The sequence below is a fragment of the Cynara cardunculus genome (assembly GCF_001531365.2).
Source record: "Cynara cardunculus var. scolymus isolate 2C chromosome LG 11, CcrdV1, whole genome shotgun sequence".
Lineage (NCBI taxonomy): Eukaryota > Viridiplantae > Streptophyta > Magnoliopsida > Asterales > Asteraceae > Cynara > Cynara cardunculus.
In genome coordinates, this window is record NC_037538.1 from 11132718 (window position 1) to 11151779 (window position 19062).

At 33.3% G+C, this 19062-nt stretch overlaps 1 protein-coding gene across 1 annotated transcript; it reads right to left on the minus strand.

Moving 5' to 3' along the window:
* Positions 1–13070: 13070 nt before the first annotated feature.
* LOC112520692 (BTB/POZ domain-containing protein At1g63850-like) lies at positions 13071–17421 on the minus strand. The gene is made up of 3 exons (XM_025129160.1): positions 16121–17421; positions 14172–15123; positions 13071–13439 (listed from the first exon to the last, which is right to left on the minus strand). The coding sequence occupies exons 1-2, from the start codon at positions 17129–17131 to the stop codon at positions 14179–14181; spliced, it is 1956 nt and encodes a 651-aa protein (XP_024984928.1). The 5' UTR covers positions 17132–17421; the 3' UTR covers positions 13071–13439; positions 14172–14178.
* Between the last annotated feature and the right edge of the window lie 1641 nt (positions 17422–19062).

Consider the following 19062-nt stretch of genomic DNA (forward strand, 5'->3'; position numbering starts at 1 on the left):
ACATGTTATGTATATATATATATATATATATATATATATATATATATATATATATATATATATATATAGGTGAAGGTTTAAATGAGAATACCTCCATTTTACGAGAACGTGAGAACATCCTTATCACATGTGATAATACGCGTGAGGGGACTCTGTGATATGCCGACGACGTATTCTATGACTTTGGTCGTGCCAAAGGTTGTCTGCGTCTATGATTTAGCATCACATGTGATGGTCTTGATGGATTATAATATCATATCAAAAACACCCTTATCACATGTCATAATACTTGTGATGGGGCTTAGTGGTGTAAGGTCGACTTGTCCCGCAACCAAGATCACATCGAAAATCGCTCGCGTCTCTAATTTAGTATCACATGTGTATCATATGTAATGAATAATATTATCACATGTGATTGACTATAGTAAAATGATGTTCTTGAGTTCTCGTAAAATAAATGTGTTCTCGTTTGAACCATTCCATATATATAATCTCTAACATTTATTTGGTTTGAAAGGGTTTTAGTTTCGTTTGGTATGAAAGGGTTTTAGATGTCTCAATTAATGTTACACCAATACCTTCTTGTTCGAAAGAAAAACAAAGGGTTAAAGACTCACACTCATGCTAACTTACTCCATGGTGATATTTGAATTAATGACATTTAAATTATCATAACAATAAGTTTTAACTACTTGAACATGTCTGATTTACAGTCTTGTTGCTTCATTTAATGATAGATCCATAAATTTATGTTTACCCGTGATACAAAATAATTACCATATTTAAAAAAACAAAAGGCTAAAGTCATATTCCTGGTATAATTTATATTTCACACTCGTGGCCAATACTCGTTTCCTTAGGTTGACGTGTCAGATAATCCTCTTTGATCACGACAACGTTTAACACCAAACCATAACCCACGTCGCGATTCTTGTACTGTAGTTCTTGTATGTGTTGCATAAGTTACAAACTTTTATCCCTGAAACATATGGTCCCAACCAATTATGGTCTTTCGCTTAAACAAAATTACTCGATCAACCATTATCGTCGTGGACCTAAGACTCCTTTGTTTATTTTACCTTGAATATTAATTCTAAAGTTTTGACAGATTTTCTAGTATACGAAAATTTCAATTTTCTTTGAAATTAATTTAAATAAAAATGCTTGTAAGACAAGAAAATTAAGAAAAAAGCATGTAAATGCTATTTAAACCCCCTTTCTACATGCATGTAAGTGAAAATGGGGTATGAATAATAAAAAAAGAAAACCAATTTGATATGTATGACCCTGAGACATCATTAAATGATTTGCCAACTAATTTATATGAAGTGGGTACTTAAAGTAAAGCTTATTTGTTGAGTAATTTGATTTTTCAATTAATTGTTTTTAATAGATCGTTATTTTATAAATATAAAAATATTATATTAAAAAAATCAATGTTTTCCTTTTATAAATTATAATTACTTTTTGTATTTTCATAAAAATCGGTTCTTCGTTATTTGATTGATGGCTTCTTTCCAAACCATCTATTTTGGATAAATCTACTGTTTGGAACAAACTGCCTCAAAGAATAGTGAATATCTTCATTTGGAGAGCGTTTCAAAACAGGCTAGACGTTCTTCAAGAGCTCAGCATTAGAGATATTGATCTCAACTCGACGCTTTACCCATTGTGTAAAGTTTCTATCGAGATGTTGGACCATTGCCTTTGCGGTTGCGAGTTTGCTTCAAGTACCTGGAAAAATGTCTTTAGATGGTGGAATATTGATTTCGATCCGCCGACATCAACTTCCGATTTGCTTCTTTATCAATTACGATGGTAGGAGACAGATTTTGGATCTGTTAAAGGGAGTTTGGCAAGTTGTTATTTGGATCATGTATTCTCTTTGGAAATATAGGAATGTTCGGGTCTTCAAAGGGGACGATGCTCGTGGTGATATTCTTGGCGATATTCAATTTCAATCATTCACTTAGATTTCACGTGAACCTTTCTTGGTTTTGTCTCTTTTTCTTGGTGTTGACTTCGTTTTCAACGGTGTTGTTTCTGCGTGTTATTTTTCCTTCAGAAATCTTCTCCTCGCATATTTCCTTGTTAGTGTGTACGCTTTTTATTTTGGGAAAATCACTAAAATAGCCAATTTATACGTATTGAATTAACAAAATAACTATTTTCACGTTTTTTACACAAAATGACCACAAGGATCGCTCCCAGGAGCATGTTGATCATACGGGGGAGATTTGACCAAAAAAGTACCAAAGTGGGGCCCACAGGCATTTGATTTATGGGACAAAAATTTGATTTTCATAAACCCTTGGATCACCCCCGGGGGCGATCCTACTTACACCATTGACTGCTATTTTGTCTTTTAATGAGGACATCAATTTGACAATTAAGAGGTGTTTTTCAATAAACGGAGGACGTTTTGACTGATATTTTGTCTGCTTTATAACTAAATGTTGTGGTTTTTCTCTATAAAATCAAACATTTCTACTCTCACAACCCGTAACCCTTATCGCAATCTACCATTACAACCCTTAACACAATATGAAATCACGTCAAACTTTGTAATTTTTACTCCTTTTTTTAAATGCATAAATGAACCAACAAATGTTTTTATATTTTATTAATAAAAAATATATTTGTTATAACCATGGAATGTTAATATTTTTTTAATAATTATTGATACAAAAAAAATTATGTGTATCTGATTTGGGGGACAAAAATCATATATATGTATGTATATATATATATATATATATATATATATATATAGGGTTGGGTTCACGTGAGACCAAGGGTTTTTCATGAGACTCGTAAGACCAATTTATGTTCATTGATCAACTTTATAAGTTAAAGATCTAATGGTCTAAATTGCACGGTGGCAATTTTGTAATTATTGAGAAATCTCATGGCGTTTATAAATGTCTAGATTTTCATATTGTAGATCTAATCCAAGGGTTCAGAATTGATCTTACGGGTCTCACGAAAAACCATTGGTCTCACATGATCCCAAGTCTATATATATATATATATGAAAAATGACATATTTTTATAACCATCTACTTTGACCGCTATTTGTCATTTAGTGGCCTACTTATTGACGACGATTTGACGATCGATTTTGTTTTATTACGTAACGGTTTATATAAATAGGCGGTCGGAGGGGACCATTATCACCATCTCCACCGACATCCACCATCGAGCATATAGAAACACACCCCCTACGACATTCTGATCCCCCTCGACCACCGATCACTGTTCACCGAGCACTGACAACCATCGATCACCGTCCACCGACATCCACCACAGTATACCGACATCTTTCATTGTCCGCCTCCAGCGTCCCCCACCATCTGGCTCCACCTACCACCGTCCATCTCTGCCCCCGACCATTGTCTGCCGCCACCTACCACCGTGGAATAACCACCTACCACCATGGAACAACCGGTAAAAATTCACAATATCTTTAAGGGAAAAGTCTAAAAAAAACCCAATGGACTTTAGTGTTTGGAATGATTAAGTCCTTGAACAATTTTTTTGAAACAAATAAGTCATTGGACATTCCAAACACATGTTAAACAACTCCTTGGACTTTCTAAAACATGTTATATACATCCTTATGACCTATAAAACTAAGGGAAAAATCTAAAAAAAACAAATGGACTTTAGTGTTTGGAATGATTAAGTCATTGGACAATTTTTTGGAACAAATAAGTCCTTAAACGTTCCAAAACCTGTTAAACAACTTCTTAGACTTTCTAAAACTTGTTATATACATTCTTATGAACAAAAAGCCATTGAACATTCATTGAGCGATAAAGTCCATAAACATTTTTGAACCAAAAAAGTACTTACATTATATAAAATAAAACAAATATACCAAAAAATACTTACATTTAAAAAAGATTATTGATAAATTTTATTTTAATTAAAAATAAAAGATATTATGTCAGTGATTTTTCAAATTAAAAAAATAAAAAGAGATTTAAAAAGGATTACTGGTTATATTCATTTTTAATTAAAAATAAAATATATTTCATATATGATTTTTTCAAATTAAAAAAAAGTTTAAAATGATTACTGATGAAATTTGTTTTAATGAGAGAGAGAACATAACAGAGAGTGCTTCTCGGGGAGGAGCACGAATCTCCCTAGTGTTTAAAAATAAAAATATATTTTATTTTTAACAAAAAATAAAATAAATTTTACCAGTAATCTTTTTAAATCTCTTTTTTAATTTGAAAAATCACATACGTGATATATTTTATTTTTAATTAAAATAAATTTAATCAATAATTATTTTTTTTAGTTTGAAAAATCACTGACAAAATATTAATTTTAATTAAAATAAATTTTATCAAAAATCTTTTTTAAATGTAATTTTTTTTGTAAATGTAAGTATTTTTTATTATATCTGTTTGATTTTATAAATCTAAATATTTTTTTGTTCAAAAAATGCTTAGGGACTTAATTGTTCAAAATATGAATGTTCATTATTTTTTTCGGATTTTTTCATTATTTTATCACATTAACCAGTTGTATAGGTAATAAGAATGTATGTAACAGGTTTTAGAAAGTCCAAGAAGTTATTTAATATGTTTTGGAATGTCCAATGATTTATTTGTTCCAAAAAATTGTCCAAGGACTTAATCATTNTTCATTATTATTATTTGGACTTTTTTCATTATTTTATCACATTAACCAGTTGTATAGATAATAAGAATGTATCTAACAGGTTTTAGAAAGTCCAAGAAGTTATTTAATATATTTTGGAATGTCCAATGATTTATTTGTTCCAAAAAATTGTCCAAGGACTTAATCATTCCAAACACTAAAGTCCATTGGGTTTTTTTAGACTTTTCGTTGTTTTTAATTTAACTTAAAAATCTATTTTTTTATCTAGTATTTAACTTAATACTCTATATTTTAGTTTTGTTTAGATTAATTTTGTTTAGTATCTAACATTTAATTTTTGAATTAATATTTGAATTAATTTTGACAGGTGTTCTACCGGTCGTTGTTGACATTAATGACCCAAACTTCAATAATAATAATAAAATAAACGAAATATTATCATTTAATCCAATGAGGTTAAACAAGTCAAGAGATACATGTTTTGGCCCATGATTAGATATACATCTAACCATTATTCAGATTCCTTCTTAATTCATTGGATGGTGCAATGTGAGGATCTCTCTTACCCTTCTCAATTTGAAGAAATATATTATCATGTTGGAGGGTTTCATTTATGGTTCAACCGCCATGAGTTCTGTTTGATCACGGGTTTTCGATAATCGGATCTTCGTCCATCACATTGTACCATCTCATTAGTTATTACAAGATTGTTTGTAAAATGACCAAATATGATAATATTAAAGTCGAACATTTTAGAAATAAATCAATCGACTTAAATAATGAAGATATATCAAGCGTTGATGCGGTGTGTGTTTGCTTCTTAATCATGTTTCATACGGTATTCCTGGGACGAAAAAAGAACCACAATATCTAACACTAGATTAGATTTTGCATCTGGTTGAAAATTTAGATGTCTTGGACCAATACCCATGGGGCTCGTATATGTGGTGTCTAACATATCAACAACTGAAAAATGCTTTCGAACGCCGCAGACACATAAATTGGCCGCTGAATAAATATATATTATATGGTTTTATATATGACTTCAAGGTCGGTTATCATTTTTTATAAGATCTTATTTACTGACTAATTTACATTTTCTCACCATGTTTTTTTTTTTTGTAACCTACCAGATCTGGATTTTGGAGATATTTCTCTGAGTAAAAAAAAATCGTTATAATCCGTCAATCCCGAGTGCTATTGGATGGAAACGAAAAAAATGATGAAATGAGAAGAGTGTTGCGAGTTCGCAACTTTTGATAATGTTTGGTTTCATTTATTATAAATTTAAGATTTACCAGTTTTAGTTTTGTTATTTATGTTAAAAAAAACATTATATTGATTTATATATTTTTAGAACGCGTTTCGTCCCCTGACCTCGTTGGTGACGACAAATTTGGAGGAGTCGGCTCAATGGTGGATCGAAAACAGAGATTTTTTTTGGCGAATAATTGTATGGACAGTCGAACCCAGATCAACGGATGAGTCACGAATCAGATGAAGACGATGACGACGACGTCCAACCATCGGAAGCATGTCAATCATTTGCAGCACACGCTTCTCATAGAACACGGTATGAGCCACCACAACATCATTCATTTGCGGCATATACTGACATCCCCCAATGGCGTGTTGAATTTAACCAATTCAATGTTGGGGTCGATCAAAAGATCGCGTCGGTTACAGATCTTATGAACGAAAAATATGGGCTTATCGATGCGAGACTTAATAAATAGGAGAATGATGTGCCAAAACTAGTACCTAAGGCTGATCCTTCACCATACATGCCTCCACAGCGTGATGATGTAAGTATGTTTAATTTTCTTGATGTTTTTACTTTACAAGTAATAATTAAATAAATATTAAATTTATATTGGATTGTGCGTACGCAATTTATGGCGTAGCAGTACTCACCGATGGATGCGGTAAACATGTTTAGGTTTTAATGTTTTTACTTTACAAGTTAACAATTATATGAAAATCTATTTAATTTATATTGGATTGTGCGTACACAGTTTATGCCGCAGCCGTACTTTTATGAGGATACGGTAAATATGTTAAAGTTTTTTTAATGTTTTTATTTACCACAACAACAATTTTATATGAATTTTTTAAAATTTATATTAGATTGTGCGTTCACAATTTATGCCGCAATCGGACTTTTCTGAGTATAGGGTAAATATGTTAAGTTTCTTAATATTTTTATTTACCACAACAACAATTTTATATGAAAAACTTTTTAATTTATATTGAATTGTGTTTACACAGTTTATGTCGCAATCGTACTTTTCTGAGGATAACGGTAAATATGTTGAAGTTTTTCTTAATGTTTTTATTTATCAAGTTAATAATTAAATTAAATAAACTTTTTAATTAACTTGGATTGTGTGTATGCAGTTTATGTCGCAGAAGGAATCTGCGATTGATGCTGCAATATCTACATCATCAAGGGCCCCGTTTGTAGAACCGCAAGAAGAAGTTTGTATGCCCGCTGCTTTAGAGAAGCGAGTGAGCAAGAAATCGTGGTGGAAAAAATCTCAATTTATAGTGTTAAAGACAAATAAAAGGGACAAGAAAGCTACTAACCAAATGCCCTAATCGATGCCCACAATGACTATAGTAGACGTTGGTCAATTGTATGATGCTGATCAGTTACCCATGATGCGTTTATCATCGCTATCTTATTGGCAACCTGAAAATGTTTTTTTGGGGAATAGTGTTGGGCGGAGTTGAATCAGGGTTTTTGGGAAGTGAAGTAAGAGAATTACACTCTAACTAATTAAGTTGAAAAACGTACATATTTGACTCACTTAAACATATTTAATCTATTGTTTTTTATAGCATCTTGATGCATGAGAAATGTATATGCTTCACAAGAGACAATTGACTGACCGTTGGACCATCATGTAGCCATGTTGGATACCAAGTTTAGAGAACCCGAAAATTGGCCCAGTAGATCAAAAAGTTAACGGCAATGGTACACTAGAGTCATTTCCATCATGTCGTGACATCGACCGGGCCGATAGAATCACATAACAATTTTTTGTTACATATAGAAAATAATTTATTTATAAATTTTGATTTGCAACTTATTTTTCAGATAATCATCCCACTAAACATACCGCAAGTTCATTACGTGACCGGAGAGCTACACGTGAGGTCGTGACATTTAAGTAACCACCACTACCGTCGGATAAACTTTGATGAATTTCTACCATAACCACCATCGTCGACAACAAAGAGTGTCAACATTTCCAGTAAACTCTTGTGTACAACGTTCTGGAACATCATCACATCGTCGTCGTTGCTTAACTCATATAAATTTTGCTAAGAATTATTTTTATAAAATAATATGAAAGGACTACATAAACTTAATTTTTTCGCAACACGTTTAATCAAACCAGAATGTGTTACTGGTGAAGGCAAATTTAATATACATATGGGGATCCTAACGACATATACTCTAAGGCACCATTTATCGTATGGAATGAACCGCCACTTTGAACATACACGGAAACATTACCATTTTGACGTAATTTCATATTTGTGTTTAAGGGTGAAAAATTGTGATGGTAGATTGTGTTTAATGAGTTAAGAGTTGTGATGATAGATTGTGTTTAAGGGTTAAAGGTTCTGAGAGTAGAAGTGAGGAAAACCTTCCTTTTTTACTTTGTCAATTTTGAAGATATGAGAGTAGAAGTGAGGAGCGAGGTGTGAAGGAAAATGAATGAGAAGTCACAAGCTATATATAGTTATATTTTATGCACTAGAAGACAAAATAGGGGTCAGATCACCCCCCAATCCTGGATAGGTGGGGGTGATCCTCCCTTCTAAAGAAAAATTAGATTTTTTGTTTCTCAAATCAGATACATGTGGGCCTCTAAATCAATTTAGAAGATTTTTGTGTACTTTTTGGGTTAAACAAGAACAAATCGCTCCTGTATGGTCAAAATGCACCCCCCGGGGCGATCCATTGTGGTCAATTTATGTAAAAATTGTAAAAATGACTATTTTGTTAATACATTAGTTATAAATTGGTTATTTTGGTGATTTTCCCTTTTATTTTTCTTAAATATTAATGTCTTTCAAAAAAATATACTATTAATTTACAAGAACATCTTCCAACAGCTATATTATAAAATCTTTCTGTAAATTTAAAATTTCTCTATTATTATTATTATTATTTTCTATCTTAGAAAATAGTTTAACATAGGTACCGGATAAATTTTTCTCAAATCGTTAAATTTAAAAAATAACATAATTATTGAAGATGTTCTGATGAATTTAAAAACTATATTCTCATGATGTATTTCAAAAAACGCACTTTTTTTTTCCATTTTGAAATCATTGTCCATTTTTGTTTAGAATGCATTTTTTTCCGTCACAAAATAATACTTCAAAATTTTTTTTGTCCGAATTTACTTTTTCATTTAGTACGAGGATTAACGTTGTTTCTTTAATCAATAAAAGAACTTTCTTTTCTTGCAAGTTGTTTTTTTAGGTTAATAGTTAAAAAATTGTCTTTGATGTGTATTTCAGTTGGTAAAAGGCAGGGTGCTCATGGGTTGGGTTGATTGGGTTGAGACTTTTGAACAACCTAAACCAATTTACGATTTGAAAAATCTCAATATAACTCAATCCAAACTGTATGAGTTGGTAGAGTTGATACTTTGATACATCAAAATGTCCTCTTATGTTTGTTACCTTGAATATGTTGTTTTCTGTTATAATTATTTTTTCGTCATCAATCATTTGGTACAACGTCTCCATACTCCTTAAGTATATCAAATTGGATTACTTTTCTCAATTTACACATATATGTTTATATCTATTGAACATATATACGAAAAAGTTATATAGAGATGAAGAATAAAATGAAAATATATGTATATAAAAAGAATACGTGATAGTATAATTGTCTAATTTGCATACTAATAGTGACTTAACAATCATATTAAATCCAATAATAAAATGAAACTGAGTTCATCGGGTTGGGTTGGGTTGGGTTCAAATGACCATAACCCAATTTCAACTCAATACTTATGGTTCAAAGATTTTAAAACTCGATTAAATATCGAGTTGCTTCAGTTGGATTATTTCATGTTGGGTTGGGTTGATAGGGTTGGTAGGGTTTTTGAGCACCCCTATGGTCAGCCTTTGAGTGAGCCAGACAGGTTTTATGTGGGGTCAATTGAGGATGCTGGTAATCAACTTTTTGTCAATCAAAAAGTCGGTAAAAATATTTCTAACAGTTTATTCACATTTTTTTTAAATTAAAAAAAATAAAAATATTCAAAAGGAAAACAATAAACTTTAAAATTTTCTTCATTTCGAAGATTTTAACATTAATTTTAATATTAAAATATTTAACGATATAACAAAAGTTTTTTTTCTTCTCTCTTTTTCATTTATTTCATTGGTTCGAGGTGTACACATTAAGAATAACAAAATGGGGGGTTTTTGCTAGGGGTGATAAAAAAAAAACTCGACCAACATAACCCGAAACAACTCAATGTTTAATTGAGTTGCAAAATTTTCAAATCGTAGTTACTGGGTTGGAATCGGGTTACGGCCATTTGAACCCAACCCAACCCAATCCCTTGAACTCGATATCCTTTTATTCTTGGAATTAATACGATTATTAAGTCTTTATTAATATATACACTACACAATTATGCCATCACATACTTATAAGGAATATGGATAAGCTTATAAGGAGTATGTATTAAGCTATACTACAAGAATATTTTGATGTACCAAATTATCAACCGACTAACCCAACAAACCCATACGGTTTAGGTTGGGTTGAGATTTTTCATACCACAAACATTGACTTGAATTGTTAAAATGTCTTCAACCCGATCCATGAACACCCCTGAATCAAATATGGAAGTTCAAGTTTTTTAGTTTGTTATCTCTCATAGTTGTATGTTTTTGTGTGTGTGTTTTTTTTTTCCTTTTGGAAATGGAAATAATATTTTAGTACCATATGATAATTTGTCATGTTGGTCTATGCAACAAGGCATTGTGACCACACTTTGAGAATTGTATTTGAGATGATAAGTTTATCTTCACCTTTCTTGGCTCCAAAATGATGCAAATATGTCACTTTCAAGTCAATTAGAATACAAAACCCCATTGTCCAAACTAACACACACAAGGGGGGTATATTGCAAAATCATGGCCACACATTTGTTTTATTTTCTAATTTGACTTGCAAACTATGATTGAATGGATGGTATTGATGCAACATACATGATTCTATATCCACATAACATTCAACAACTCATGGTTCTTTATTTGTGTTAATAATATTCCAAATAACTTTTGGGGGCAACTTGTCTAGTTTTGTTCCGTTCAGTCATAGTCGTACCAAACATCAGACAGACACTTGTTCTGTCGAGTCATGTCCCGTCCAACCTTTATGTCTTGTCGAGTCTTGTCCAATTATGCTTGCGTACCAAATGCTCTACCGTAAAAAACAAAGATCCAATGTAACAATTTTACTAAACCTGCTTGGGTTGCATGGTTTGTGTATGAGAATTCACCAATGGTTAACCTATAGTGTTAAATGAAACATATTTCATAGACATATTAATGAAAAAATATTTTCCTAAAGCATATTAATGAAACAAAATTTCTAGACATATTAATGAAACAGAAACACCATGTTCAAAGACACACTAATGAATCCAGTTGCTCTAAGGGACAATGTATCTACTTCATGAATTTAGTTTTTTTAAGAGACAAGCCAAAGAATCTAGTTTAAGAGTAATCAAGATTCAAATAATTATCTTTTTCCTAAATTACCCTTGACTTTAAATTTAGAATATAAATCCAAAACATAATTTTAATTTATTTTTCCAACTGATTAATTGTTGATCGTAGATGAAAACTTGGATGGTTAAGATTAGGTTGTATTGATTGTAAAATAAACCATCCCATACACACACACACACACACACACATACATATAGAGAGAGATAAAGAGATAGATGTATGATCTTTTGTAAACTAAAAATATGGTGTTAACTTTATGAACTTATTGGATCAATAAAATTCATTTTTTAGTAGAGGTTACTTCAAATGTTTAATTTAATGATGATGCACAAATATTTAATTTTTAGGTGTAAACTATTTTTATGGTATATAAAGAGATATTATGAATTTTTATGGTATTTAATGAGATGTTACAAATTATTACTTACATAATTTTAGGGATCATAGTCATATCATCATATTTCAAGATTATAGAATAATTATGTTTTTTTAACATGAACAATGGTTAATCACAGTGAACATATTGCAGGTTCATATGTGAAATGTTCGCAGAACACGCTCAATTTGTTCACCATATTAATCTAAATAATATATATATATATATATAAAGGTAAGTTCAATAAACAACACTTAAAAAAGGAAAATAATGAAACGCATCTGAACTCTTCATTAATTTTAATACAACAATTGTGAATGAGTCAATTACAAAATTAAATCCATCGATTAAGGGGTGATTGCACTCGAATATGAGCCATTTTTTAGATCCAACGGTTTATAGAAGTTATCTTATTTTTTCTCTATTGAACCTCACTATAAAGATATAAAAGGTGGTTCGGCTGAATAAGTTGTATAGTCTATATGACTTATTCATTCGGCCATAAATATTTGTTTAGTTGTGGCTTATTCGGTCAGTCCATGACTTAATCAGTAAGCTAAAAAACTGGAGTCATATACACCCAAGTCATTTATTGATCCATTTATTCATTTTTTACCCTTCTCCTTGTCAATGTAGACAGTTTTATCCATACAGATCTTAATGAAAAACAAACCTGATACATATATAGATGTGAAAATCCACATAAGAAGATGCCCTTTTGCTATCTACAAGAAACAAAACAAAGTGATATTTCCAAAAATGTAAATGTATGTATATAATATATATGCTATAGTATATGGAATGCATATAAAAAGTGGAAAGTGATTAGATAGGAGTCATCACCTACAAGCTGATTGATCACCTCAACATCACAACCATTAAATTAAATGCTCTTAATGAGATGTTGATTATGAAAGGATTTCATTCAAAATAGAAATAAAGATAACACACCATTAAGGGTTGAGTGGGGATCACATGACACAGCTCAAGGCATCAATTTAAGAAACTTGAAAATAACCCACCACCACCAATAAGCAACCACCATGTTCTTCTTTCTATAAATAAATAAAAGAAACCCATCAAGAATTCACAATCTTGAACCCAAAAAATGCACCCCTTTTGGTACCCATTTACAGATATCCAAGAACCACAACAGATCATCACCAAATTCTACCAAGAAACAAGAAAGCTACAGGCTTTTCTTTTGTTTTGTAACTTTAACCTTAATTTGATGCTGCATACCGCTGGACAGAAAATATCCGAAACCAGAAACTCATACAGCCAAACCGCCAATCGGGTCAGTCAGGTGGTTCTCGTTTTCATTAAACAAAAAGAAATTGGTTCAACCCCACACGAAACAGATTGTACTAAACCGTGTTCAGCACTAAAAAGCTCAATCTTTTTACGAAGCAGCATCAATAATCAAATCTTTACATCAAACTATTTGGCATAAAAAGGTTAATCACCGAGTAAGTACATGTTCACCGGTTCAAGGAAGAACATACAGCAAAACTGGCATGCAACTGATACCATTGTCTGTTGGCTTTTCCCCTCTGTTTCCCACTCTTCACACTTCAGCAATCAACTAGAACGGGTTTAACCGATGCAACAGAACTTCTCGTTCAGAGAAGCAATGGTTGTACTCTATCTGCATAAACAAAGAAAACACGAGCGCTCTAATAAAAACCAAACCCCCCAAATTCAGATCTCATACTTGTTGGTTGCCCGGTTAATCACAGGGCTGTAGGGGAGGCAGCAGAAGTTTCAGGACCCCATCCACCACCATTTTAGACGGGTTATGGGTGGAGGCACAAGTTTCAGCTGCCACCATCCCCTACCCATCCCATATTAGGGGAGTTAGGCAGGTAAGAGGGGGAAGATTTCAGACCCCCCACCACAGTTCTAGAAAGGTGGTGTGTGGAGGCACAAGTTTCACCTACCACCAACCTTGCCCGTCCCATATTCGGGGTGCTGGGAAGGTCACAGGTGGCAGAAGTTTCAGACACCCCCCACCACAGTTTTAAACAGGCGGTGGGTGGAGACACAAGTTTCATATTAAGGGAGTTCGGCGGGTCACAGGTGGCAGAAGTTCCACCCACCACACTTTCAAGACAGTGGTGGGTGGAGGCATAAGTTTGACTTGCCACCGATCCTTGCCCATTCCGAATTAAGGGTATTGGGCGAGTCACAGATGGCAAGTTTTAGGCCCCCACCCAAGTTTCACCTGCCACTGATCCCGCCCATCCCAATTAAGGGTGTCGGGCAGGTCACACACGTGGCAGAAGTTTCCAAGTTTCTGACCTCTGCTCCACCCCAATCTTACCCAACTTGAGTGAGGTTTCCTGGGTCTAAATAAAAACTTCTGGGAAACCATTAGTACCTCAGTTTCAAGAATTCTTGAAATTTTCATCTGTAACACGAAACTGTAGCGACCTTTCAGGTTGCTGGCAATTCTTTCTCCAAAAAGCCCGTCTCCACCAAACCTCAAATGCCCGCTGTATGTTTGGACAATCATCGCTAGAATTCAAAAACCGGTCAAACCAAGACATCAAGATTTCTTGTTGCCAAGATAAAGGCAATGTCAGAATAGTATTGCCCAGCCCATCTTCAATCAAATGACGATCTAACCCCCTCGATGCTCTCTTCATCCATGCAAAATCATCATAAAACGGCACCAACCATGTCTGTAACAGCAAACACCTCAAATCTTTTGAAGCCAAAAGTTGACCTTTTCCAATACCCACAAACATTCTTGCTGTAACTCTGCTGATTTCGTATCTATGAAGTGGCGGCACTTTAGAATGAACTTCTGATAACTCGGCCAATGATGCCCACGACTTCAAGAAGTCCTCGGCAATCTGTCTATCGATCAAAATATCAAGAAGCCAATGTAAATTATCCGCTTGCCGTGTGATTTGGGCAACATCTTGTAACTCTCCGTTAGAAGCTTTCAAGAAATGTTCTCTTAACAAAAGCAAACATTTTTCGCAAGCGGAATATAAAGATTCCTTTCTCAAATCGTGCTGTGACGAATTCTCACGAAGCATTTTCGCTACCAAAACTTTCATCTCTCGCCTCGCCTTTTCGTCCTTTCCGTCAAGAACAGTATGTAAAAGCTTCAAAAGCACTTCTTCATTATTGTTACCCTCATCAACCCCAGAACTAAAATCAACTGAAACCCTCTTTAAAACTTCAGTGGCACCAACTCCTTCAAGCCGAAGCTCGGATAACAAAGAAGATACCTTTTCTTCTTCATCTTCAGCCCATGGAGCAGCTTCTAGGTACTCCAAACAAGATAAAACACCAGCGTCAAATCCAATCGCTGCTGATACCTATGTTAAAATAGGATTAGAAGGCATATTAGATGTCCTAAAAGAAACACAACAAACATTCATTTCACTCATAATTCCCATGTATGTGTTGAAAATGCATCCCTACTATCATGCATTACCAAAGAGTTTATTGGCCTACATGGAGGTCAAGGCAAGGTTTCAAGCCTCACAAAAGATAGGGGTGCCAATAAGTTTTGCTGTATATAAATATTATACGCTTATAAAGAGCAATTGCCCTTATGCACTCCTTCTGTGCATTGAAAATTGCAACATTTCAAGTTAGAATGACCTATTGCTCCATATCATCATTAAAGAGAAACTTATGGTACTTATGTGAGCCAAGAAGATTATTTTGTGTCTTTGTTGGAAGGTATTTGAGATATTCGCAGATTGTCAAACATTTTGCTCAACTATGTGCGTAAGTCAACATTGCAGATTTTCATTGAATTCAGTAATTCCTAACAAGTGAAATGTGTGAAAATAAACCAGACCATCCCAGTATATCCCGCTATAGAGCCCGGGAAAATCATTCCGACTTCAGAAACAACCAGAACACACAACTCTTCACCAATTCATTTCAGATAGAAACGGTACTCCTTCCATCCTAATAATACAAAATTATCTATTTTGGGTTGTTCCCAAAATGCAGCGTTATTCATTTGATTAGTTTGTATAGTTTCTACTCATTAGAGGGTTTGGTATTTGAAACTCCGTCTCTCTCTCTCTCTCTCTCTCTCTCCCCCTATATATATGTGTGTGTATATAAATGTATGTTTATATCACCACCACCACCTCCAAGTATCATTACATGATTCTTGTCTTAAAGAATCATAGATATGAGAATGAATTCTTGAATTTCAGACATATACATATGTACATTGAACATACCAAATCAGTATATTATAAGAATCAGAAGTAGAACATATTTAAGCTATTCATGAAGGGAAAAGATATCCAAACACATACTTACTATGCATAAAAAGAGTAATTAGGTTACCTTCAAGATCCCAAGAACCCTAGGAACATCTTCCTTCATGAGCTTCCTCCTCAAATTTTTACAATACATCAACCTAATTGACTCTATATAAACCTCAATGTCATCACAGTCAGCAATCTCAATAATGTAGGGTTGTTGTTGCCCTTGTTGACCCCCTTTCCATCGATACTCTGACAATTTAACGGCAAAAAATCGACTATGACACAACAAGATCTGCCTATGAGCATTCATGGAAACACTCAAACCATCTTTTGAGGTCAAAGTCAGCTTCACATCACTCGAATTTGGGTCATTGAATTGGCTCCCGGGGCTACGACAGGACAAAAGATCCAACAACCGCTGTTGCATCAAAGCTTGTTTGTCGATAATAATCGGTGGGATCACATGATTGTTGGGTTTTTTTGGGGTTGGATATGAGACATTGCCGTTTGGATGGTTGGGGATCTTAGAATCAGGTTCATTAGCCATCATCTCGAAAAGGGTTGGACTGGATCGGGTTTTATCATTGGTGGGTGGCGGCGGAGACATCGGATTCAAGAGTCCGGCAGTGAGAGCAGAGTTGAAATTGGTAAAAGAAGATGGGAACGTTTCTTGGTGGTTAGACCCGCCACCGTACACGGCGGTGGTAGTGGTCATGTTTGTCTTGTCAAGATTTACCGGTGAATTGGAAGATAAAATAAGGAACTTCTCAATACTTAACGACGAGTCGTCGGATAAAGATTCCCTCGACGGAGGCAACGCCGGAGAATCTGAACTGGGTTGAGGCTTACTGGTGGTTGTTTGCGGCGAAGGGGGTTGTGGTGGGGGTTTGGAAGAGGATACAACGGAGGGACAGCACCAAGAACTATTTTCCGGGGAAACAACAGATGGGTGTTGATGGTGGTTTGTGGTGGTGATGGCGGTGGAGGAAATGGTGGTTTCTTTGAGCCGGCGGCGTCTGAACTTAATAGTGGTGGTGGGATTTTTGTGGAGATGAATTTTATGATGGTCTGAAGAGGCAGTAGCTGCCATATGAGTAGTTTTAAGGGGTTTTTTGGGGTTTGTTTTTTAGGTTAATCGGGCATGTAAATCTAAACCATTGTTTTGTGATTCCCATAAAGAAATCTTGAAAATATTATAATGTAACCGGCGGTTTATACAAGAGACTGGGTGTGTGTTACGGTGGTTGTGTGTGAGAGAGAAACACACACTGACAGGTCAGAGGTCATAGTTATAGCGATGGGGCCATGATATTGTTTTGCTTCGTTGGTACCATGAAAACACACAGTGAGCGTGAAGTGTGTGTGTGTGATGAAGGAGAGATATGATGATGGTGGTTGTGGGCGTGGGTGTGGTGGTGCACACACAGTAAGTGTGCAAATGTGTGAGAGAGAGTGGATGCTCCGCCGTGGAGGGATAAGTATGCAATTACAGTATGATGTCATTTTTAAGCCAAAAATGGTAAGTGTTTTAGTTCTACTTGTTAACACAATTTAGAATTAATTTCTTTCCTCAAATTCATTCTTTTCCAAATCGATTAATAAACTTGTATCCATGTTTTCAAGTTCACTTAAATACGCAATGTTATATTTATACAGATTCCTTGATGTTTAAGATTTTTTACGATACTGATGATGAAATGAAAAATAAAATATGTTTACTTAACATTTAATGTTTTTTTAAAGACAAAATATTATTAATAAAATAATATATTTAATAAATCATAGATTTTATAACATTTATAATTGATTTTAGATATGAATTTTCAAACTAATATATATCATTCATCATTTTTTATATTTACATTTAAATTTAAAAACCACATCCAAAGAAAAAAAAAACGAAATCAAGATGGAGAAGATAGTAGTTGTGACAAGACGATTCCACTTGATTATATATCATTGTTAGACGAATGTGAATAGAATAAGTTTTTTTTTTTTTTTAGTTTTTGACATTACAAAGTAAGCCTTGAAATTTATGACGAACTCGATGAACGAATGATTTTTTATGATTATTTTTATTCTTAAAATAGTGATCTTTTGTATAAATGTTAATTTATGATATTATAATTTTTAGTAAATATATTTGATTAAATTTACAATGTTTAAATAATAAAAATATTAAAATTAAAACTACAATGTTATAATAGAAATTTGTGATGTTATAATAAAGTAATTTTGAAAAGTACAATGCATAATAAAAAAATGTCATGTTAGCACTATCGTACATGTGGACGATGAGGTGACAAATAAATCTGGTATATTGAATAAATTTAATTGAAAAGATTAATCAATACTATAATAAATAAATTTTTGAAAGTACAATATTCTAATAAAAATATTTTGAAAATACATTACTATAATAAAAAAATTTTATAATAGTAAGTTACTATTTTACACATTTTACCCTTTATATTTCAACCTTCTTTATTTCTTTGCACACCTAAAATGGGCCTTTAGCCCAATACAACCAAAAAGGCCCATTATCATTTAAAAAACTCCGAAAAAACCAATAAAATACAATAAGGTACATTCTTTACAATATCGTATAGATCGAGAATAAGATTTGTACGTGAATTATAGACTTAATGATGATGTAAGGTATGTATCGGATTATTTCGTATATACTATAAATATAGCTTAATAATACATACTTTATATATGTTAAATGCTTATTAACGAAACAATGTCACGAAAGACAAGCACACGAGAGGTAATTAGCGGTACACTAGAACGAAAGGGTACAAGAAAATGGAAAACGGATTCGATGTTTTTTTTTTTTTGAAAGGCCACAAAATGAGAATAGATTCGATGTTAAAGATAAGCAAAAGGCCAACGAATAATAAGTCCCAAAATAAATAAATTCATTGAATTACATGATAACAAAAAAAAATTAGGGCTTTGGGCCGATGTAATAAGAGGCCCATCATTTATTTTGATGCAATAAATGTAGTGTGAAGCTGT